General features: G+C 39.4%; 1 protein-coding gene across 1 annotated transcript; it reads left to right on the top strand.

Moving 5' to 3' along the window:
* Positions 1-12544: 12544 nt before the first annotated feature.
* On the top strand, positions 12545-25090 carry LOC106923110 (solute carrier family 28 member 3). Its single transcript, XM_088008454.1, is given in 18 exon segments — positions 12545-12566; positions 13802-13888; positions 14241-14316; positions 14469-14560; positions 16500-16691; positions 17824-17966; positions 18044-18160; positions 18319-18393; positions 18795-18848; positions 18982-19062; positions 19158-19283; positions 19663-19793; positions 20197-20614; positions 21282-21330; positions 21333-21359; positions 21864-21962; positions 23734-23845; positions 23998-25090. Coding segments are annotated over 18 exon segments (2019 nt in total). The 3' UTR covers positions 24116-25090.
* The last annotated feature ends 405 nt before the right edge of the window (positions 25091-25495 follow it).

Here is a 25495-nt window from a genome sequence, read left to right as displayed (position 1 = left end):
TCAAGGGAATGAGACACACCTGGGAAACAATCAAAGGGAGCAGAGACAGACTCACAGGGAACAGGACTACACAGAAAAAAACTCAAAAATAAACACACAGAAACACAGATCATGACAAGTGCCTGTGAAGTGGCAGAACAGGGAGGTGGTCTCAATTTTCAAGAAAGAGGACAGGATCAATTTATCAAGGGATCCCAACTGTCCATCAGCCTTGGAAAGAGAAAACAGTTTTCACTGAGTTTAGGAAAAGAATAATAAACATCACACAATATGAATGAATTACAAATGCAAATGTGAAACAGTCAGATTGTTTCAGAGCTGATGAGCGTAGAAACTATGGCTCCTCCACTTGTTTAGTTATGGTACTGGGAGCAGTGGGTAAACAGGTTTCTCATGACCTGATGGGTCAACATGCTCCATACCAGCAACTCTAAAACATATCTAGGTCCAGTACCAGCACATTACTTTAACATAATATTATTTCATTCGCAGGGGATCAGTGCAGGTATTTAAAGGTTGGTGTAGTACAATCCCTTTTTCTTGCTCAGAACAGTTTGAGATGAAGGTTCAGTTTCATGTCGCTGGAGATACTTCTATCCAGGAGTACTGACTATCTGGGCATCATTCTGGTAGTTGTGTGGCCAAAGTCAGACCTGTGTCCACATTCTCAGCACAAGTCCCAGTCGAAGTTCCTCTCTTGTCACTAAAATTGTTTTTTTTTTTGTTTTTTTTTGTTATCATTGACACGGTCATTGAGAGAATTGTGTCTGCTTTGGAGCTTAGCTCAGTTTTTTGCAGATGATGGGGTTCTATTTTCGTCTTCAAACCATGACCTTCAGAGTGTATTTATGTAGTTTGTGGATGAGCATGAAGCAGCCCTTCAAGTCCGAAGCCATGGGTCTCAACCAGGAAAAGGTGAATTGTTTCGTCCTGCTTTGAGGTCAGATTTTGGCTCAGGATGGGGGTCCTTGTTAACAAATGATGGAACAGGATATTGAAAGTTGGATCCAAGCCTCATCTGTATAAGGGTGGCCCCTGCTTCAGTTGGCTGTGGTGAAAGAGGCGAGTCGAAAAGTAAAGGTCTTGTCTTTCTGGGTGACATGAGACAATGGCGTATCAATCTAAATGTCGATACTATCAATATTGATATTGGTAGTGTCAATATTGATGAGGCTGATGCTTTTGTTTGCAGTTTCTCTTCTGAATGTTCAGCAAATTACTCATGCCAGTGCATATGCAGGAATTAAAATGCCAAAAATCAAGAGCTCACATTTTCAGTTTGAGAGCAGGACTTCATACTTTTGCTATGTTTGCTTTCAAAACGTCTGCTTTCTTTCAAACACAGTCTGTTCACTTCCCCCATAAGAGCAACTTCACTCCAGCACTGTCTGCGCAAACAGCACACACCTGTCTTGGCTCACAGCGTAATCTGTGATCAGAGTTGCAATTTTAGCATACCGATTAAACTATTAGTATCTATTCAGGCAGCTGCAAAAAATCTTACTGAAATCAAAAATATACACTTATGTAAAGCTTTATACCTCAAACCTGAAATAGTTCACACACTTTTGTGTGAGAAATAGTATTCCTACTGAGGTTACATGCAGATTACAGTAACAGACTCAGTTATCCTAAGAAACAATTGTGTGTAGTGGAAAGTAAAATGGGAAATATTTTTTATTTAATTACTGCTACACTGTGTTATATTGCAGTTAGTTCATAAAATCGCCTTTGACCTGCATTTTATCATAATGATGATCAACTAACTGAAGTCATATCAATACCAAAATTCCTAGTATCACACACCGCTAATGGATTATGAAATAGTGAGATCCTGGATACGATGATCTGGAGTGAGCCTCTCCTCTTCAGTTTGGATGGACTCACTGTTAAAAACAAGCTGAGCATAAAGAGGCTGCTCCTCTGCATAAAAAAGAACCAGTACGGCTTGTTCAAGCATAAAACAAAGATGTCTCCTGAACTCCTCCTTTTTGAAGAACCAAAGGCAGAACCACTGGCCAGGACACATCTGGGGATGATTTGGATTTGGTAGGAGAGTGTTTGTAGGAAAAAGGGATGTCAGCGTTTCCCTACCTGGACCTGTTACTCCAGCAACCAGATCTCAGATAAGCTTGACAATAGATGGTTGGACGCACAGACAGATGGCAGTAAATAAATAATAGTAATTAACTGACTTTTCATTTTGTCTGGACTGCAGTATAACATTATAATGCAAGCTCAGTGAAATTAGAAAGAAGGGGTCAAGTTAAACTGGCTTTGCTCACCAGGACCAGAGCAAAAACACCAGTTATGTATGAATACTTTGCAGAAAACAATGTGCTTGAAATTCTACAGACACAACCACATAAATACAACTGTAGAAACATGGAATTGTCACTGTTAAGATTGTAATAATACTCAAATTTCAGCAGAATTGGGATTTAAAGAATTTGTAATTTTTATAACGTTTTATTCAGAAAATTATCAATATTCTGTTTGAGAAGCCAAACGCTCTCTGGGGTTCCCTGCAGGACAGGAAGCCCAGAGCAGCAGGTTTGTTTTGGTGAGCCTTAGGTTGGCTCTGGTTGGCCTTACGCTAATGACAGAGATGGATAAACTCTACCTTGAAGACTTCGCTGAGATCACTGCATGAACGAGATTTAAGAGCCTGTCAATTTAGACGCTATAATTGTCATAATCGTCCTCATCAACGCTGTGGTTGTCATTATTATCATTTGGTTGTCATGCTGGGCCTCTCTAAACCTGTGTACGGTTAATTAGTTCAAATCAAAGCTGTCCAAATTAGGCTCTTTCTTCCGCACAAGTCAAATTGTTCAAATCATGATGAGGGAATACTAAAAAAAATAATAATGGAAGGTAATGTACGTGCAAATCTCGGGTTAAGCAACATGTTCAGACTCTTAAGTGAGCTTAAACATCCAGGTGAGATTTGAATGAGACAGTAGACAAGAGAGAACAAGAGTCAAAGAAAGCTAAGCACTAGCTTCCAGTCATCAAGTTTTTAGCTGGCAACTACAAGACCAAGCATCAGATTTGAAAGTCATTAGGTCATATTTCACAATCGTGTGAATTATATGTGGCTCATAGCTTTACTGGACTTGAATCAATATGTCATCTCAGGGTGGAGGCTGGATGCCAGTCACTCTGCAGCGATACATCTCTTTCAGCTGGCTGTATTTCTAATAAGAGTGGATCTGTCTTTAACACGGCCGAGCCACCGAAGGACGAAGCCACTTCTCCTCAGTCTGTTACCTTGCAGCTGAGTGACAGAGGATGACAGCACATCTGCCTGTGACCAGCAGCAGCAGCCTTAGCAGCAGCCAGCCCAGCATACCGCAGCATGTGAGGAGCCCTCTCAGTGTCCTGTCTCTCCCCGTGCAGCTCAAACATGACGTTTGCGCTGACGCACAGGCAGTGCTGCTGAATAGGCTAGCGTAATTACGGAGCTCTGTCTGTCTTAACCAATCTGGATCCCTGCCTCAGAAACCGAGTGTACACGTTTCACACAGACAGAACATGGTGGGCGGACCAATTAAGTCACTGTAGCACAAACATAATACTCCAGTTGCTCTGTGTTCCTTCTGAAATCTAACAGAGGCCTGAGTTAAAGGTTTCTGACATTTAAACAAGTGATAAGCCATCTCAGGGCATGTTGACACAGAAAGCAACAATTCAACATCAAGTTCTGGGTCACAGTATCTCATGAGGTTCAAAATCATGCAGGTTGTTTAATCCTCTTACCTCAAAGGTTTTTCAGAATGCAATCTACAAACAAAAACATAAATGTCAAAAGTTAAAACTGTGGAAATGGCACAAAATTCCTTATAATCAAAAGATATATATATGTTCACAAATTATATTTAAAAACACTGCATTAAAATTTGTTTTTTATTTAAAACCCTGTCTTTATCTGATACAATACACAACCAGATATCCATCTATCTGACTGTGTATTTTACTAGGGAATGGATTTTTTCCTGTAGCCATAAAAACTAAAGCTACATCACAGCTATAATCTAATAACCCTGTCTCACTAATGGGATCTTTTTACATCACTGCATCATTATGACTTATAGTACTGATGTGAGTTTTATTTATTTATTTATTTTAAACCCAGTCTCATTTGCTTTTTCATTTTATTTGGGTCTGATGTCAGAATTACTTGCTTCTGTTGCATCACAATTTCATGTCAGTTCATCAAAATCTCCTCTTGCTATAAACAGTGGAAAAAATAAAAAATCAAAATCAAATCACACTCAGTAGTTCACAAATTTTGGCCCGTCTTGCTTCATTAAAGTCATCTACTTTGTAAGTGTTATTGGTTACATCACAGTTTCCTGTCTAGCTTTTTTCAGGACACAATAGTTACATTTTACAGGGAAATAATCTACTCAAATATAACATGCCGTTTTACGTTTTTTTTTCTTGTTTTTTTTTTTTTTTTTTTTTGTGGTACTAGTTGGAGTAATTGAGCAGCAGGAAAGGGAACAGGGATGGGAATCAAACCCCAGACAGCTGCATCAGAGCTAACATCCTCAATTTAAGGGGCGTCACCTCTACCTCTACACCACACACTGCAGCTGCCCCGTAAAATAGCTCATGATGCCATGTTTTGCATTGCATCACAGCTTGCTACATTGTTGCATTTGTCACAGTGCTCTGTTTCAAATCCCTTTAAATCACCTCCATTCTTACATCACTTGTACTTCCTTTTGCCTGATAGTCACAGAGGTTGTCACACCTGTCATAACCTCCATGTAACTGTGTCACATGCAGGTCTTTCTGTACCACATCATGCTCAGTTTTTATTTCTGAAGATAATTCGCTTGGCTTTTTTCCCCTCAAAATCATCTTTGTTTCCTCACACTCGGTTCTGATGTTGAAGTGAATCTTTAGTCCTGCTACACTACAATCACCTCTATTTTTGAATGACATTCACATTTCACTTGATGAAATCCCTTGTCTTGATATATTGCAATTAACTTTGCTGAGGGATATTGATCATCTTTCTTGCTGCAGGTTGATTTATTTCATATTTCATAAACTGTGTCGTCACTCCAGAGTCAGATGTAGTTGTTTTTCAATGACTGCTTTAAAATCACTTGTTTGAATATTTTTCTCTGATATAAGTATTTTATTTTGTCGCAGTTAATTGTGGTGTTGCGCTGCAATCTTTCTAAAATCACAGTTATTTGTTTTGCTCCTTTCTATTTACATCTGCATTGTGATAGAGATTTTATAAAACATAACTTTTGTTGCTATATATGGTGTTCAAACACAAACAAGTTCATTGTTATATGCTTTCATTACAAAGTACATTGACTACTAAATGCCTTTGTTCTCTCAGCTTACATATGTACAAAGAAAAAGAAACTGATCAAAAACTTTAAAAGTTATAAAATTAATAACAGATGAATTAAAACAATAATATATTATAACATATGTTAATTTGGTATAATTGATAGTTTTGTGCAGTAGAATAACATGTCCAGTTTTATTAGTGTACTGCTTTGGAGTTAATTGACTTTTTCTCAACATATGAAATACAGAAATCCCATGTTTCCTGCAGACTCTTTGATATAAAAAGGATTAAAAACAAACAAAGAGAAAAGTGTGCCAAAAACGTCGCCATTTATTTTAAATGCTATTCTGTCCTCCCTGAGAAGATTTTTAATCAATGATCTATGGACAAACAAACCTGAGTCTGTCTGAGCCATTTTCCTGCAACAACCTTGTTTCCTTGAACTTTTGGGCTTTGGCTTGAGTAATGGTTTTATCCTGTGGACAAGCTGCAGGAAAGACCAGCTTCTTTCTATTCAAAAGGAACGACAGAATTAATCTTTTTCTTCATTCTCACCCCAAATGTATGAACAATAGAACTGAAATTACTTCAAACATATGCAAAAGATAGCATGAGACATACAGGTGAGAAAACAAACAAAATGTTTAAATCATGATAGATTGTGTGTAACAGACAGGTTGCAGTTGTATCTGAACTGGAAATTATATGTACTATCTTTAATAACAGAGCAGATTCAAATGACTGCTTCCTCATCCATCACCCAGACTGCCATGTAGATTTGAGTGAACCTGTTGTGATCATCATGATGTTACTGTGATGACAAATTATACACCACTGCCCTCTACTGGGCTCCCAAAATACAATAAACCTCCAATTTACATTTCAAAAACAAAATGTGGCCTCAGTTCATACAGTGCTTTGCCTAGTATTTCTGCTATATGAACTTATTTGCATTTCTTCACATTACAATCACTAATTTCAGTTTTCAGGGACTTTATGTAACATATCAAAACAAAGTGATGTGTAATTGCAAATTGGAAAGTTAATATGTATAGTTTTACTTTATTTTTTTGCACCGCTTTGTAATTTGAGTATAAATTTTGCTCCCTGAAGGCTGCAGATATTTCTTAAAGAACAAACAGCATCACAAAGACCAAGAAACACAGCAGAGAAATCAGTGAGAAACTCTAAAGTTTGTTCATAAAACAAAATCCCAAACTTTGAACATCTGACAGAGCACTAGTTAACCCCCATCACACAACTGCAAATTTACATAATAAGGTCTACAGAAATTGTCATTCACCTAACACAGACCACGCCAGAAAAGTATTAATCAGATAAGCTACCAAGAGTCCCATGTTAACTGGAGGACCTGCAGAGCATGGCTCAGGTTAGAGAAGCTCATCCATCAGGACAGGGACGTTGTACACTCCATGAATCCGCCCATTAAGAAATAAGTGTGAAAGCTAAAAGTAATTTGATTTCCAAAAGTTAAGTTTTACTTATATATGTCATTTTATTTTATTAAGTGCTATATTTATTTTTAGGAACATAAAATTACTCTGAACATTTGAAATTGCTGGGTAATTACAAGTTATTTGCAGTTGAGACAGCTATAAGATTTAATTCAGTCATTAAAGTTTGATTTGTGATTTTGTCTTTTCTGATAGATTTTGTAATTTTACATCCAGGATCTTCAGGAGAATTGATCGAAACCCAAAGTCCTTGTTCTCAACGAAGACCTTCTGCATGGCCATGAATCTGCTCCCTCATGTTCTCTAACATGTTTTCATGCTTTTTAGTTACTGCAACATTTTAACACAAGCTTATGTTTGATCCAGAAGATGATGTAGCCCTGCAGCTGCTGCCAGTTCTCCTCCCTGCTCCACCTTACTTATTTGGGAGAAGAGTTTCAGACCCATCAACCTGGAAGCTCAGATGGTTTCATTGATATCCAGCCTGTAAGTCAACCTTCATCTCTGAATCATGCTCAAATTGTTTGCTGTTTAAATAAATGCATCACTAATGGCCTGATTTTTCTGTCTTCTCTCTCCATCAGGTTGGGACAAACCTGGTGGCGCATCTACAAAATGTGCCAAGCCGTATGTCCTCATGCAGGGAGACAGGCAAAACGCTAAAGTGTTGTTAAAAATGCTCCTTGTTTAATGGCTGAAAGTTTTACTTGTAGTTTGCTTTAAAACAGACTTTTTACATGAAATGTTTTCTAATGTGTAGAAACTTCTGGAGTTGTAGCCAAATGAGTTGAAGTGATTTAACTATATGTAAATGACTTTATTAATACATTTATATATTTCTTTTATTTTTTAATGTTGTTTCCTCATTTAACCAAGAGTTATTTGTTACCTTTTGACTTATGTTTTTAATTTGAAAGGATTTTTAAAGGGACAAGGTTGCTAAGTGATCTACACAAACTTCTGACAATAACTGACAACTGTTTGGGACATAGTGCAGAGAGTAAGAGAGCGTACGAGTCACAGTTAAATGGAGGTAACTAGGGAATAGTCCAATTAAGGTCTAAACAATTAATTAGTTAGCGCTTGGCTGATGAGGGAACAAGGTGAGTGTTTTGACGAGAGTATTGTATAGATTGAGCGTAATGTTTAAGTTTCGACATGAAATAGTGTTAATATTTGATTAACTGTCGAACAGTTGGAATACGTTTTAGCTAATTTGTAATGTAGAAATATTATAGTTAATTAAATACATGTATTGTAAATTTAATGTTATTACATAAAGTAAGGTTTATAGGTTAAGGTAAAAGGTTAGAACCACTAAGAGTTACTAATGGTATTTTATTTGTATGTTTGTAGCTCTTACGGTGTGTTCATGGCTGTTGAATAGAGAAACGTGAACCAACAGTTTGAGAGACCATCCTTTCAACCGGGATGGTTGAAAGGATGGTCTCCTCCTAAAAGTATTACTTTTAATTTTGTAAAAGTAATTTACAAAGCATAAATTACTTTTGAAACAACTAACTTATGTTTTGTAACTTTTGTAAATGAAATCTGCTGGCTCTATATATAGATCACATGGAAATAAAAGAAGCTTTAAATTTAGATCGTTTTTAATCCTGTTTTTATTTAGTGAAATTTAATATAAATACATCTTTTTTTTTCCAACTATAGCAATAACACCCAATTTTGGGTCAATTTAACCGAATTAAACAAGTCAATTTAACCCAACCTTTGGTCAGTTGCCATAACCGTCAAACTATCAACCCAACCCAGTTGAGTTAAAACAACCCAGAGTTGGGTCGGTCCATATTTGACCCAGCGCTGGGATACGAATTGGGTTATTTTTAACCCAGCAGTTTCTACTATATTATATATATATATATATCGTCCGTCCCCCAGCTAGACCCCCCCCACCCTCTTCGCGCCCTCGCACTTCCAATGGTAGGCAAGTCAACCCTCTACGTCTCTCCTTCGCCCCTCCTTCTTCCCCCACACCCTCTAACGATACATCCGCCCCCCACAGTCCGCCCCCCCTCCACCTTCTCTCCTTCTTCTTCGAACCTCTTCTGACAACGTGTCTCTCCGTTGCTGGGAAAAAATCCTAGAAACACCGTTAGGCATGAGGACTCGGAGGCAGGTCCTGACCAGGAGGCAGGTCCTGACCAGGAGGCAGGTCCTGACCCAGAGGTAGGTCCTGACCCAGAGGCAGGTCCTGACCCAGAGGCAGGTCCTGACCAGGAGGCAGGTCCTGACCCAGAGGTAGGTCCTGACCAGGAGGCAGGTCCTGACCCAGAGGCAGGTCCTGACCCAGAGGCAGGTCCTGACCAGGAGGCAGGTCCTGACCCAGAGGTAGGTCCTGATCCAGAGGCAGGTCCTGTCTCGTAGGTAGGTCCTGACCCAGAAGCAGGTCCTGACCCGTAGGTAGGTCCTGATCCAGAGGCAGGTCCTGACCCAGAGGCAGGTCCTGACCAGGAGGCAGGTCCTGACCCAGAGGCAGGTCCTGACCCAGAGGCAGGTCCTGACCCAGAGGTAGGTCCTAACCAGGAGGCAGGTCCTGACCCAGAGGTAGGTCCTGTCTCGTAGGCAGGTCCTAACTCGGAGGTAGGTCCTGACCCGTCCGTCCCCCCAGCACTCAACGGTACGCTAGAACCCCCCACCCTCTTCGCCCCCTCGCACTTCTAATGGTATGCTAGTCAACCCTCAACATCTCTTCATCGCCCCTCCTTCTTCGTTTCTCCCCCACCAACGATATATCCGCCCCCCACAGTCCGCCCCCCCACCTTCTCTCCTTCTTCTTCGAACCCCTTCTAACTATACTCTGGCCCCCCCCAGTCTTCTACCGTTCCCTCGGCCCCCCATCCTGAATCTTCAGTAGGCTCTACCCACCTCGCTCTGACTCTGACTAAAAGTTTCAGGTATTCTCAGACCCAAAACTTGAAAGCACTCTAAAGGCCATAATGATCCACTCCTGTGAGTTGTGAAGTTCTGCTGAAGAAACGCATCTAGTCTTGACACTTCTGACAACGTGTCTCTCTGTTGGTGAGAAAAAATTCTGGAAACACCGTTACACTTGAGGACTCGGAGGAAGGTCCTGTCTCGGAGATCTGTCCTGATTTGGAGGCCGATCCTGACTCAGATGCAGGTCCTGACCTGGAGACAGGTACTGACCCGGAGGCAGGTCCTGTCTCGTAGGTAGGTCCTGACTCGAGGCAGGTACTGACCCGCAGGCAGGTCCTGTCTCGGAAGTAGGTCCTGACTCGGAGGTAGGACCTGACCCGGAGGTAGGTCCTGACCCAGAGGCAGGCCCTGACTCGGAGGTAGGTCCTGACCCAGAGGCAGGTCCTGTCTCAGAGATCTGTCCTGACTGGGAGGCAGGTCCTGACTCAGAGGTAGGTCCTGACCCGGAGGCAGGTTCTGACTCAGAGCCAGGTTCTGACTCGGAGGCAGGTCCGGACTGGGAGGCAGGTCCTGACTCGGAGGCAGGTCCTGACTCGTAGGCAGGTCCAGGCTCTGAGACAGGCCCTGACTCTGAGGCAAGCCCTGACTCGGAGGAAGGTCCGGAGTCGAAGGCAGGTCCTGACTCGGAGGACGGTCCTGACTCGGAGGAAGGTCCTGACTCCGAGGCAGATCCTGACTCTGAAGCAGGTCCTGTCTCATAAGCAGGTCCTATCTCGGAGCCAGGTCCTGTCTCGGAGGTTGGTCCTGACTCGGAGACCGCTCCTGTCTTGGAAGCAGGTCCTGTCTCGGAGGCAGGTCCTGTCTCATAAGCAGGTCCTGTCTCAGAGGCAGGTCCTGTCTCGGAGGCAGGTCCTGACTCAGAGGCAGGTCCTGACTTGGAAGCAGGTCCTGTCTCGGAGGCAGGTCCTGTCTGATAAGCAGGTCCTGTCTCGGAGGCAGGTCCTGTCTCATAAGCAGGTCCTGTCTCATAAGCAGGTCCTGTCTCGGAGGCAGGTCCTGACTCAGAGGCAGGTCCTGACTTGGAAGCAGGTCCTGTCTCGGAGGCAGGTCCTGTCTGATAAGCAGGTCCTGTCTCATAAGCAGGTCCTGTCTCGGAGGCAGGTCCTCTCTCATAAGCAGGTCCTGTCTCATAAGCAGGTCCTGTCTCATAAGCAGGTCCTGTCTCGGAGGCAGATCCTGACTCGGAGGCAGGTCCTGACTCGGAGGCAGGTCCTGACTCGGAGACAGGTCCTGACTCGGAGACAGGTCCTGACTCGGATATAGGTCCTGACTCGGAGGCAGGTCCTGTCTCGGAGACAGGTCCTGACTCGGAGGCAGGTCCTGTCTCAGAGACAGGTCCTGACTTGGAGGCGGGTCCTGACTCGGAGACAGGTCCTGACTCGGAGGCAGGTCCTGACTCGGAGGCAGGTCCTGACTCGGCGGCAGGTCCTGACTCAGAGGCAGGTCCTGACTCGGAGGCAGGTCCTGACTCGGAGGCAGAGACATACCTGACCACTGAGTGGACCAACTTGAGATGCCCAAAGGGTTCTTGCCTCTCCTCTGTGTCCGAAGCGTCTCCACAACAGGCAGCCTTCTTGATGACCTTCCATGTCTTCTGAAGGAAGCTATCTTGGAGAATGACTTTTCGCGGCCGTGCTAGGTTCCTTCTGAAGCTCTCCACCACCTTGTAGATCACAACCGGGTTGTCACTTTTGATCATCTTGAACAACAACTCTCGAACCACATCTTCATTGCCCCAGAGAAGTTGTAAGATGTCTCTGCAGAGTTTTCGTTCCATATCCTCAAAAAAAACGAAATCAATGTCTTTAACTTCCTCCCAGATTTTCGGAGCAAGCTTTTTATGTACCGGTTCGGTGTGCTTCATTTGGTAACCTCCATAACTGGATCTGAAACTGGACTTATAAATCAGTCTCCAAAGAATCGTTTCCACCATGACTCTCCTTTCATCTTCGGTTCCACGTCTGAAACCCATCCTGTTCGCTTCCTTCAAAAACTCTTCAGGATCCATTCCTGCCTTAGTAAACTCGTCACTGAGGCAGTTTTCATCCGAGTACAAGTCCTCACTAGGAAAAAACGTCTTTCTGATCTTACTTTTCGTAGACTTAAACATTTTCTTTGGAGGAACAGGATTCTCCAGGTGACGCTTGAATTTTTCCACAATTACTTCATGTCCTTCTGGGTAATCCAGCAGTGCAATTAAATGCAGTCCAGAGGCAAAGTGGAATGCATCTCTCGCAATACTCTGGAAAATCCGTTCACTTAGCTCTTCCGATACCTCCGAGAGTACGTCCAAGTTTAATTCTCCAGTTTTTCTCAATAGCAAGATCAAAATCTTGCTGTGTTGTTCCTCAAATATTTCTCGTACTAGATGCAGAGTCGGATCATCTGCGGCCTTTTCGATCACTGCCCACAGAAGTTCACTGAGAAATTTTCTCTTCTTATAATCTGGACTTCTTTGTCCAGGATGAACTCTGTTGGACAATGTTTTTTTGACTTTTGTCCAAAAAGAGACCTGAGGCCTCACATCCATTTCTCTCTGCAGGTTTTCGTCAGTCATCTTTACTGTGCTGAGCTAAAACGTCCAAATGAATTGTGTGTTGACTGACTTGTTAACTGATTTGTGTCGACTGATCAGAGAATTAACTGATCAGTTGGTTATGTCATGGACTCTATGACATCACAAAGTCATCCTTAGAAGGGCCTCATGACACAGACATCATTTGAAGTCATGCTGATGACATCATCAGCAGCAGCATGGCAACTGTTGCTAGGGCTAATAATAGCACGCATGAGCATGCGCCAGTGTTGTGGTACTCGAAGTTGGTCTTGGTCTCGATACCGGTCTTAAGACCATTTTTTGATGGTCTCGGTCTCGTCTCGGACTCGACCGCATTTGGTCTCGGTCTTGTCTCGGTCTCGGGCTCTGAGGACTCGGCATTTTATTTCAAGACCAGTCGAGACCGCGACTGTGAAAATATCACTAAACGTACAGTATGAGCATAATGTCCACTTTATTTGTTAACATCTTTGTTTTCAGTGGATGCAAAATGCACCGATTAAAATCCATGCAACTACGTGTTTCTGTTACTCCCTCCTACCCCTCCCCAACGCTATGTCCAAAAGTCTGCAATTTAGTGATGTGACATTCAGAAACAGTCGATTCTTCTCCACGGCTCTTTACTTATTAGATAGAACTGGAGTGTCACTCACGGAGAGCCGGTGTTCTATTTGCTGTCAGAATAGCAAACATGCAGTGAGTACCATGCCTGCTCATGCGCATTAAGAAGTCCGACCGTCAGAGGAGTTGTCAGTTCACCATACGCAGCAAGTTATGACAAAAATAAGTCATTAAATTGTTTTCAATGATAACTATATAGATATACATGTGTTGTCATGGTTTCAAAGTGTATTTAAAGCAGGGTCTGGCTGCAGCTGCAGTCAACTACAACACACGCCCGTGTAAAACTCACTGCCATACAACTGTTAATAACAAAGTGTATGATGATCTACGTCATGACTCTATGTTGTTGATTAAATGAAATCTTATGGTAATGACGTGTCTGACAGATATTGCCGGTGTTCTATCAGATAGCCATACGCTGTCAGAATAGCATACATGCAGTGAGTACCATGCCAGCGCATGCGCATTAAGAAGTCAGTGGAGTTGTCAGTTCAGCATACGCAACAAGTTATGACGAAAATAAGTCATTAAATTGTTTATAATATGACATAATATGATAACTAGATAGATATACATGCGTTGTCATGGTTTCAAAGTGTATTTAAAGCAGGTTTGGCTGCAGCTGGATGCCATACAACTGTTAATAACTGTTAATAATGATCTATGTCATGATTCTATGTTGCTGATTAAATAAAATCATATGGTAATGACAGTGTATGCATGTCTGAGCTAAGCGTACGACTATCTGACAACATATGCTGATCTGACAGAACACCGTGAGTTCGTGCTGGACAGAAGGGAGAAAAAAAACAAAAAAAACAACGGCAGTGAAAGTAAGTCAGGTCTCCATATAAGGTCTCTCAGCAAGTGTTGGAACATTAACGGAAAGAGAGACCATAAAGCGAAATGTGACAGAAAGCCATGGAACAGACAATGCTGCATTCCAAGTAGAGGTAAGCAAAAACCTTTTATATGGCTTAGTGTTTTGCCCAAAAATCACTCGACTCTACCTCCATGCACCTGAAAATTCTGTTTTTGTTGGTTTCTGCTTCTTTTAAGTTTGGCTCTTCAAGACATCCTCCACAAAATATAAATACTGATATGAACATGTCTCGAGCAGTTCCTAAAATGTGATTTGTAAAAGGATGTTTTAGTGTGATTTCAGTACAATCCTCAAGTTGCTTCAGATTTTCAATGCTCCAAGCACCTGTTCTTCTGCAAACACTGTGAATGTGGGGAGGGGGAAACGGTCTTCATGTGCAATGAATTATTTTCAGTGTTCATCTGTCTGTGTGATAAAAACAAGATCAGATAAACCTTGATGTTGAATGTGCCTTCAGAGAAACAATTCACGAGATGACAGACCACCAGAGGAAATGGTTTGTGATTTGTCCTTTGTTGATATTTGCCAAACATGCAATATCTCTTCATGTCTTATAAATGGCCAGCCTTTCTGTTGTTCCTTCAAGATAACATTTATGTCCCCTTTTCCTTGTCTCCCTTGTCATCTGTCTTGTTTTTGTGAGTCCAGCTTGCTGGAGAGGAAGCTGGAGGCAGTCCAGGTCTGCTTGGCAGAGTACAAAGACCAGATTCAACTGACTATGACCATGGCTTTGGGAGCAGGTATAGATTATCTTCGCTAACATCAGTTAAAGTGCAACTACGGACTTTTATTCATAGGTCTTTTATTTCTGGATTTCAAATACCAAAAGTGTTTACACATGCCTGAATACCATGGTGCCTATCTGTTGAATATGCAGCTGGAAATTTTGCAGATTTTTATTTATTTATTTTGTATACAAAGTATGCACATCTGATTTTGCTTAATGTAGTTATTTCTCAATTTCTGCAGCTATATTGGATCTGTTTGCAACACCACATTGAAAAATCTTTATTCATAAAAGAAATTAGTCAAAGGGTTTCCCTTTGCAAGAGATTTATTTAGTTTCTCGTGTATTTATAGCTGTGATAAAAACAAACTCTTTAAACTCGAATGTTTTAGTATAAAACTGACCCATCATTCGTCAACTAAACACACTAAAGGTGTGTGTACACAAAGGCTGCATGAGGATAACTTGATATATGCACTTTCTGGGGTTTAAGATTTTAAAATGATCAGCAGATGTGGGCACTTCTAAAGTGTAGGAGTCTACTTCTCTGGACAATCTAGCCGCTTGTTAGCACAATGCTAAGCTGGAAAGTAATGAGCATAAAGAAGCCTAAAAGTGATGTGTTATATACACATTTCCAAACAATTTGGAGTCCATTATTCTGAAATTGCTAAAGAAATTTACCTCAAAATCAGACTCTAAGACACAACTTCAGCACTCTAAACCACAGCCAGCAAGTTGAAATGAAGTTCTAGAGAAGCAAATGAGAAATACCAACATATTCACTGGTCAAATAAGAAGTTATCAGCTGAAGATTGGCCCAAACTGGATCCTCTTCCTGAAATGATCTACAGCAGCTTAAAAAAGGTTCAAGTTGTTGAAATGGCCTAGTCAAAGTTTAGTCTGCAAGTTGAGTGAAATACTGTAACAAGATCATAAGAAAGTTGTGGTGTACTGAATGTCTGCAAGCTGTCACATACCAAGACATCTTTACTTGCACTGATTATTGCAACAGCGTCTTCACAGGTCTGTCCAACAAATCAATCAAACAGGTGGAGCTGATCCAGATGCTGCTGCTCGCATTCTGACTAAAACCAGGAAGATAGAGCACATAACACCAGTTATAAGGTCCCTACCCTGGGTCCCTGCAGCTCAGAGAATAGACTTTAAAAATACTGCTGTTAGTTTATAAATCACTGAACAGCTTAGCACCACAATACATTAAAGATCTGCTGCTGTTGTACCAACCTTCAAGACCCCTCAGGTCTTCTGGGTCTGTTCTGCTCTGCATCCCCAGAACCAGAACCAAACGAGGAGAAGCAGCATTCAGCACCACAAATCTGGAACAAACTTCCAGAAAACTGTAAAACGGCTGAAACACTGTGCCTTTAAATCTCGACTAGAAACCCACCTGTTTAGAGTTGAATTTGAAACATAATCAATTATGAATTTAATGATGGCTCTTGACTTAATGTAATGTTTTTATTGTTGATTCTATGTTGTATGACTTTGTGTTTTTATGTTTCTTATGATGTAAAGCACTTTGAAATGCATTGCTGCTGAAATGTGCTATACAAATAAAATGTGATTGATTGATTGATTGATTGATTGATTGATTGATTGATTGATTGATTGATTGATTGATTGATTGATTGATAAGGCGCTACAGGACTGTCCTGTCTTCAGATGTGTACATTGTGTTTAAACAGAATGGATAAAGCAGAGAAACCACTTTTTTTTTTTTTTTTACACTGCTAGCTGTTAATTGATGGGCTCGAAATAATTTTTCTTACTTTATGACTACATGAACGCTTTCATATAATCCTAATCTGCTTCATTGATGGATGTAAAACAGCTAAATAAATTAGGAGAATGCATTTATTTTAATGGGACATAAAAGATGTCACCAGCTTTGCAGTATAGTTTTGTTCCTAATTAAAATTTTGTTTCAGGCTTCATTTCCATGGTGATAGCAGCATGTGTTCTGAACTTCCAGCGGGCTGTCAGGCTACTTGTCATCTCCTTGGTAACCATCTTTTTCCTGGTTTGGGATTGGATAATGGAGCGATATGGTGATTGTATGTGGGAGGCTCTCTCTCCTACCAGAGACCTCCTTAGTAAAAACTGGTTTTGGATCAGATGGTGAGAAAAAAATTCTCTTTTTTTCCCCCAGCAACCCTGTTTTTTAGCTTCAATTTCACAGGACAATCAGAGTCAATGTTGAACCATTATGGTGAAAATCTCTTTCAGGTGATGTCATGAAAATTATGCACTGTACAGTAAGGACAGAAAAGAAATTCTGTCTCCTAGTAACAATAATGTCTTCAGAAGGTGAACGCAAACAAGTCCTGCAGCGCACATAAATGACAGTAATATGAACAGAAGCAGAAAGGCAATTAATATATTCCATTTCAGATACAGCCATTCACCCTTTTATTTAAACCGTGGGAGCGAAGTAGTGCAGAAATTATTGTACCATGTCAGCATCATGACAATATTGAACAAGAAAGATGCAAAGAATGACCATTTAAGTTTTGTAATGTTCACCTCTTTGGGAAGATTTGGTGTTTAAGAACTCTTAATCTTGTTCATATTTTAATTGCATACAAAGAATACCAGAAGAAAGTAGCCCAAATACAGTAGTGACATGTTCTGATGAATGGCACTGTCTAAAATACAACCGGCTAAGCTGAAAGTGAGAGAGTGATGGAACATTTTCATTGGGAGTGACCAGGATGAATAAGATAGAAAATGGGCAAATTAGAGGAATAACTAAGGTTGGGTGGTTTGGAGATGAAATCAGAGGGAAAGATGAGATGGTTTGGACATGTTCTGAGCAGAGTGGGTATATTGGAAAATGGATATTTCAGCTGTCTAGCAGCAGGAAGAGGACAACTCCGAAGAAGATTCATGGACATAGTGAGGAAGACATGAAAATGGCTGGTCCTACAAATGAGGAGGCAAAAGATAGTTTGAAATAGAGGCAGGTGATGCAGTGTGGCGACCCCTGAGGGGAGCAGTACAAAAAAAGAAGAAGGTAAAGGTAGAAGACTATTTTAAAAACAAAGTCAAATTCCTTCCTCAGATTTACATAACAGTTCAGATGAATGAAACCTCTCCAATAAATGAAAGACTAGCTGGAACTGTTAAAATTACTAAGTAAGTAAACTATAAGCAAAACTTACTATGTTAATTAAGATGTAAATGAAAAGCAAATTTCCTAGAGAACTCTGAATTCTTGCATAAATCATAAACAGAATGAAGTGCTGCAAAAAAATCTGCCTGAATCCGTACTGGTCGCTGTGGTGTGCTGGCTGGTTCTGGACACCGCCCAGCTGGGAACCAGACAGCTTGTGTCCTACTGTGGTTTGCTCCTGCTTATTTTCATCATGCTGCTGTTCTCCAAACACCCATTCAGAGTAAGAAGAAATACAGATGCATCAAACCTGCAAGGACTATTAATATATGTTTGACACAAACTATGTGTTGGTTTTAGTGGCCTTGGCACACTTTGATCTGTGGAGTTGGACTACAGTTTGTTTTTGGCTTGCTGATCCTCAGAACCACATTTGGATTGAGTGCAGTGAGGTGGCTTGGAAAGCAAGCAGAGATAAAAAAACAAACAAACAATGCAACTAAAAGTTTTAGTTATATTGATTTTACTCTTTGTTTTTACTTTACTTTTTAACTTTTTCTTAAAATACCCAAAACTGAAAGAATGTCATATATTACAAATATTTTTACTATTTAAAAATCTCATCCTTGCAGACGTTTCAGTCGTTCGCAGATGCTGGATCTCAGTTTGTGTTTGGTGATAGTTACACTGACCACTTCTTTGCCTTTAGGGTAAGATGTTGTAAGATTATCACTGTAACTTCAATATAAGTTCTTGTATCTTTAGGAGCTATTCTTGAATCCTCAATAAAGTTGTACTCTTCTTTGACAAAAGAATTGTGTACTTTCTGCAAAACACAGTGAATATTTATACATACATACATACATACATACATACATACATACATACATACATATATATATATATTTTATATATTAAAAACATTCAAAATATGTACAGAAAAAAATCTTTGTATGTTGTATCATACCATCAGGTACCTCTAATCATAAAAGATGGGTGCTTAAAACAGATATATTCTGATTAAGATCAACCCCAGACTCCAAGACATTAGACCTCATGAGAATACAATAAATCAAGCTGAAAGGAATGTCACACCTGTACCTCCTCACAGGTGATGCCCATCGTGGTATTTTTGAGCTCCGTCATCTCCTGGCTCATCTGCAAGGTGAACTAAATATTGCATATTTAACATGATTAGATGTCCATTAGAATTTAGCTTCCTTCCTAATTATAATGCTTTGTTGTTAGATTATTATTTTTCTTTTTTTTTATGCCAATCTGATTTTGTTCTTTTCCAGATTGGATTCGTAGTACAGGTTATCATGGGAACATCCCCAGCAGAGTCAATGGCTGCAGCTGGGAACATTTTCCTTGAAAATGTGAACTTCTACTGTTTTAAGTAGCAGTCAGTAGCATCATACTGCCTTATTTTAGTGATCTCATTAAACCCAACTTCTATTTTTGTCTCTTTCAGACTGATGCAGCTCTCCTGATTCGTCCTTACATCAGTGAGCTAACCGTCTCTGAGATACACGCTGTGATGACAGGAGGCTTTGCCAGCATTTCTGGTTCCAATTTGGGAGCATTTATCTCCCTTGGGGTGAGGAAAACATAGTGGTAAAGGATGTTCATGAGTAGGTAAAAACTGTCGGAGTTAGGATAGATGTTCATGTTCTGTGCTCCTTCTTCAACTTTCAAATGTTTAAAAAGTCATGAATATCCTAAAGAAACACCAGGGATTATTTGGAAGAGTATGCATTAACCAATCAATATATGATTGTGAGATCAGGCATGGTCAGACTGAGAATGAATCCCCAACTTAAAGTTGTTGTATATACTCAATATATCTAAAAGGTGACTTAATATGAACTGTGTTGACTAATTTTTTCCCTCAGATGAAAGATTATCGGGCTTTTTGGCTCAGAGGTCAGTTTTGAACTATTTGATTTATGTCTTTTATCTTGTCTTTGTAATTTCAGGTAGATGCAACACACTTGCTTACAGCAACATTAATGTCTGCTCCAGCCTCTCTGGCCATCGCCAAAATTTTCTGGCCTGAAAAGGAGAAGACCGTTTCAATATCCAATCGTGACCTTAAACTGATCAAAGGGTAAGTAAGACCATATTACTAACCATTAAGTATGCAAATACCCATAACACAACTGACAAAATCACAAATGAGATGTAAACATGTTTTTCTGTCAGACTGATTTGCAGAATTGGATATAGATTGTTTCTCAATATATGTATTATTGCATGACATATTGTCTTTCTTAATCTGAGATATTCTATGTTTTATTCTATTGTCTGAGGTTTAAGTATTTTTACCTTCATATTATAACTTAAAGTATAGCAGTAAATGTTTCGAGGTCGATTAATACCAGTATACACGATACATTTTGAGAGAAAAGATCGATAAGATTAATTAACCAGATAAAACTACCATATTTTATCTGAACATGGCAGATGTGTCTTTCATTTGTTTTAAATGTGTGTGTTTTCTGTGTCCTCAGAGAGAATGAAAACAGAATGCGAACTGCATCCCAAGGTGTAGCTCGCGCTGTAGGTGTGGTAGCAAACATCATCTCCAATATTATTGCCTTCTTAGCCTTGCTGGCCTTTTTCGATGCCGTCCTTTCATGGCTGGGTGGGATGTTTGACTGTCCACAGCTCAGCTTCTCGGTAACCAAAGTGCAGCACAAATACAGACTTTTCACTGAATACATCAGGGATTAACAAGTATCCCGTCTCTTTGCCTCTTATATCTTCATGATGGGCGTTTCCTGGGAGGACAGTTTCATCGTTGCTGAGCTGATTGGAAAAAAGACATTTCTCAATGAGTTTGTGGTCTATCAGAAGTTGTCCGAGTTTATCCAGAGAAGGACAGCAGGCGGGCCAGGATATGTGGACGGTGTAAAGCAATATATATCTGTAAGTTTTTAGCTGTTTTAAAACTACAGGTATGTGGGTAATTATATTTTAATTTATATATTCATAACAAATCAGAAATCTATGTGCCATGTGGATGTTTAAGCAGAACCAATGATATAACACTGCCAAAAGGTCCATTTATTATCTACAATGTCATTATGCGCAATATATATGCTCTTAAATGCAGAGATAATAAGAAGATTATGAGCTTGTGTAGTTGTTCCATGAAGTCAATATATGTATTTGAACAATTTTCTGTATTTTAAGCCATTTTTTACTATTAAATTGGGATATATAACAATGTAAATATTTTGATTCTTGTATATTTGTTAAAGCATATTGTTTTAGACAATATTTCGGCTTTTACAGCTTGGATCAATGAAAAACTAAAAAAATTGATTCTTTTTTTTTTTTTTTCTTTTTTGCATTTTTCTTGCCATAATAATTTTTGAGGGGCTCATCCCATGACCTTTCTGGACACGGACACTTGCCCCTAAGCAGATCATGAGCACTGGAACTTGAACTTCTCAAACGTCCTCCCTCATTCTGCACATTATAGTTGTTAAATTCTGCCTGTAATTTACTTGGTGCTTTATGTTTCTTTTTTTAAAATGTGATTTTATCTGTTTATATCTTGTTTTTCTAGACTAATTATTTTATTGCTTAGGTCCACTCAGAAGCTGTTGTAACCTATTCTTTGTGTGGATTTTCTAACATTGCCTGGGAATGTCTATTGGAGCGCTCTGTGAGTGAGTTACAGAGGCTGTACTCTCAAAAGTCTTGAGGAATTTGTCGTGGGAAAAGTTTTTTTTGTTTTGTTTTTTGTAGTGAATTTTTGATTTACAGTATAATTTGGAAAAACATGGTGAAAAGTCTTAATTTTGGGAATTTATACATAATACTAGGGGGAATTTTTCTCTACACTACCCTCCCAGCTTCTGCTCTGCTTGTATATATTATAGATTCAATCCAGAATTTTGCTAAACTAATTCCAAAATACAGAAACAACAATTAATTTATAACTTGACATAGCTAAGTATTATTAACTGTTATTAGGTATAAATAAATTGTTCGTCTAAACTGCTACTACTTAAGAAACTAATTGATGAAGTACATATGACATATTTCTAAGCTTTTGTTCTGATACCTCTGCTGCCTGAATATCATTGCTTTGTGTTTGATGTTGCACAATGTTTTGCTCTAGTTCTCCTCGTGAGGTTCTCCTAAAATGTAGCTACTATTCTTCTAGCTGTCATGGCTCCAAATAGACGATCTGATATTTCCAGATGTGCTCTCAGAGCTTTGACTGCTGGAAGCATGGCCTGTTTCATGACAGCATGTATTGCTGGTAAATCCTTCATAGGCCTGTCACGATAAACGATATATCAATTAATCGCACGATAAATTAAACCTATCGACCTTATTTTAATTATCGGCTTTATCGTCTCTTCCTGCCTTTTTTTCTTTCTGTTGATGACACTGAATGAAAAAAGGCTCAGCTCCGGTGCTCTTCACTGACCCTCCCTTCCTACTTCCTTAGTGTAATGTCCAGCTCACACTACACGAGTTGTCGGCCCATTTTCAAAACCTGAGACACACATTAGCCTACAGAAATCCTGGGTATAACGGTTCAATCGGGTTTGATCGTGCCATGTGGTGTCCAGCCACATGGGCACAAAATAATGGCTACAAGTCCAGTTAACTAATTTTAAAACCAGGCATTAATCAATGCTTTACCAGAATCTACCTGTGATATGTGGCTAGAGTCAGCGTAAAGTTCTGACTGAATGAAAATCATTATAACTTATTTATGTCACGTTAACAAAGAACAGCTGAAAACTTACCGGGTTTATCAACTGCGGTAGCAAATTGGCTCCAGCTCCTCCCTTTGTCATTTCTATATTCTTTGCACGAAAGGTTGAATAAATATTAATGTTGTTTCCACAAATCATCTCCGATGTCCGCTGGACTTCGGGTTGCGCCGTGTCAGCTGTTTGGGATTCCCCTCCGTAATTTCCCCTTAGAAAGCAGGAGGAGAATCCGGCTTTCTGATTGGCTACCTGTCACATTCAGCTTTAAGCTCCCAGTCGGGGAAAACCCCCGATTTAGATCGGAGCGGCCACGACGATCTACCGTAACCCACCACGTACTGCAGGATGATCGGTTACGAAATCACCAGCGACAATCTTGGAACGCCCAACGATCTAAGATTGTCATAAGGGGAAAATAGGGGGGTGGGGGGGGGGAAATCGTGTAGTGTGAACTACTGCATTAGGTGGTCGGATGTGCCCATATTCTTTATTTAAATCTAGTGATTACTGAAGGGCAATATAATATACAGACTTTATAATCTGCACTCTTTTTGGTTGAATACAGTATTTATTTCCACTTTGGCTTCATGTTGTTTAGTTTTTATTTAAGTTTTTTTGTTAATGGAGACTGAGAATCAATTTTATTTTTGTTTTTGATTGTTTTGTTTATTTAGTTTATCAGTTCCAGTGTTATGTGTTCTTTTGAAAATAAAGTGTATCTATCTATGGCAGGAAATCGCATGCATTATTAGTCAATATTATCGTTTATCGCAATAACTTTTTAGACAATTAATCGCTCAGCAAAATTTGTTATTGTGACAGGCCCTAATCCTTCATTCACTTCCTAAAAATGGTTCCATTCAGATAACTTTCTCTAGCAGTAGGGTGACACCTAGTGGTAAATTTAATCATCATCCTCAAATTCTCAACTTGTTTTAAGTGTAGGTTGTTTTTTAGCTGTTGTCAGAGGGATTTTTGTGTCTCACCCCGATCTAATGTTGCTCAAAAGCAGCAAGACTGTAAATGAATTGTGACACTCAGACCTTTGGACACATTTTAAATGACGTAACTTTTGCGTCTTGTCAAGGAATTTGTGTAAACCCACTAAAAACATTGACCTCCAAGTTAGTCATTAATTACAAATAATCTTTTACTGCCTGTTTTTTCCCTGGCTCTCTATTTATGTCATTAAAAAAAAAATCAATTTTTTTTAGTTACAAACAAATTTAACAGTTTTTTTATGTGCTATATCTTCTCTCTTTTTTTTTTTTTTTTTTTTGCTATTTTACCACAAACTATTTCATCTAGGTATGCTGTTTATTCCTGATTGCCAACACTTTCTGAGCTCAGAGTTCAACAACACCTACCTAACAAACAGCAGCAAACAACTGCTGGACTGCTGCTCTCAGCTGTATAACAGGTATGTGGATGTGTTTGAAACAACTATTTTCTACTTTCTTTTTCCACTTTAGATTTCATGAACACAAATAATATTAAGCATCTCTCTGCAGAATTAAAGAACCCTTTAGATTCAGATGATGTTTTATTGTAAGGAATGTGTCTGGATTTCAGTGTGATGGTGCACAAGCCGTGGAATGTGACAGTCGGAGGAGGATTCACAGAGAGCAGTTTGTGGGGCTGCTGTGCACTAACTCCACCCCAAAGATTCAACTGCAGCTTCACACTTTGATTTCTTTTTTTTTTTTTTTTTTTTACTGGTGCATTTCAAACATCTTTTTGGACAAATCATTACCACATATATCTATGAATATTTTTTAGTTTACAATACTATGTTTTTATAAAAAATAAAGAATGAAAAATGTTTTGTATCAATTAATTCAATTGACTAATTTATTTTTTTTATATGACAGTTATAAAATAAGAGGACTAAATTAAATTTTTTATTTGATTTATATATTTCATTAGTGATGCTTTAAATATTATTGGTAATATTAAAGATGATGCACACATTAACAATGTTTTGGTGGACAATTTTTAAATTTCACCCACACTTTATTGTGTTATTGTTCTTGTTTTAGGGTAAGAAGTAGTTGTAGTATTTTTGCTGTTGTTGATTTAAAAGAAAGAGTCTATTTTAAAATTAATCATCCTTATTATATTCACTATAGGCCTTTGTTAACTTCTGGGCAGAATATTACAGTAGTATGATACAGAAAACAGGGATTATTTTTGGCATTGTTTGTTATTCCTCTTGTTTGTTTATCATACATAAACAACCATAATATTTAAATCTGTGGAGACTCCACACAGAAAAACCAGCAGTTAGAAAGTTTTGTTTTACTTAAGTTTTCCAGAGCTTAGTGTTTAGCTAATCTGCCCTGTAAACCCTCTGTAGTGACTATTTATCCCATTAAAACCTAGAGGTTTGCACAAAGGTAATGTTGGACATATGAAATCAAGAAATGAGGACAATCCTCCCTCCATTAAAAGGAATGCAAAAGCAAAACAGACTGCAAATGAGCCAACAGACCTATCTCAAAACAAATCCTCTTTTAGGGGGCCCTAGTAAGCCAAGATGGAGGAAAAACTGATATCTTAGAGCTCCTGCAGGTTTAACATTTTTGTTTAAAAAACTACAAATTCTTAATAATTGTGACCTAAATCGGCTAAATAAAAGCTTTATTTAGCTTAAAGAATTTGGTTCTAGCCGAAATTTCTCGATAAATGGCGGATAAACTTTGTAAATTCAAGTACGGCGGTAGCTCACCAAAGCTAACGGCTAACACCAGGCCCACGAGGCAGCCAGAAGATGCTATTTTCAATAGCGACCGAACCGCTTATCCCCGAACACGGAAGATGACTTGCCTATAGGGTTCATAACATCACCATATAAATTTGTAGGGTTTTTCTTTTCTTCCTTGTGTTTGGATAGTATTTACAAGGTCCACTATATGAACTTCCATTTAAAAAGTTTCTCTCAATCGCTTTGGTAGATTTCTCGAATCATCCTCAACATCTGCAAAACAGTTAGTTCACTTCTCAAAACAATGTGGAGTAAAGCAAAGCAAAGCACCATGAGTTACACGAAAAAGCCAGTCTATTTCTCAAA

This window comes from Poecilia mexicana, unplaced genomic scaffold, assembly GCF_051168715.1.
Source record: "Poecilia mexicana isolate PSO_F unplaced genomic scaffold, ASM5116871v1 scaffold_9, whole genome shotgun sequence".
Lineage (NCBI taxonomy): Eukaryota > Metazoa > Chordata > Actinopteri > Cyprinodontiformes > Poeciliidae > Poecilia > Poecilia mexicana.
This window is presented reverse-complemented; position numbering and strand designations above follow the sequence as displayed.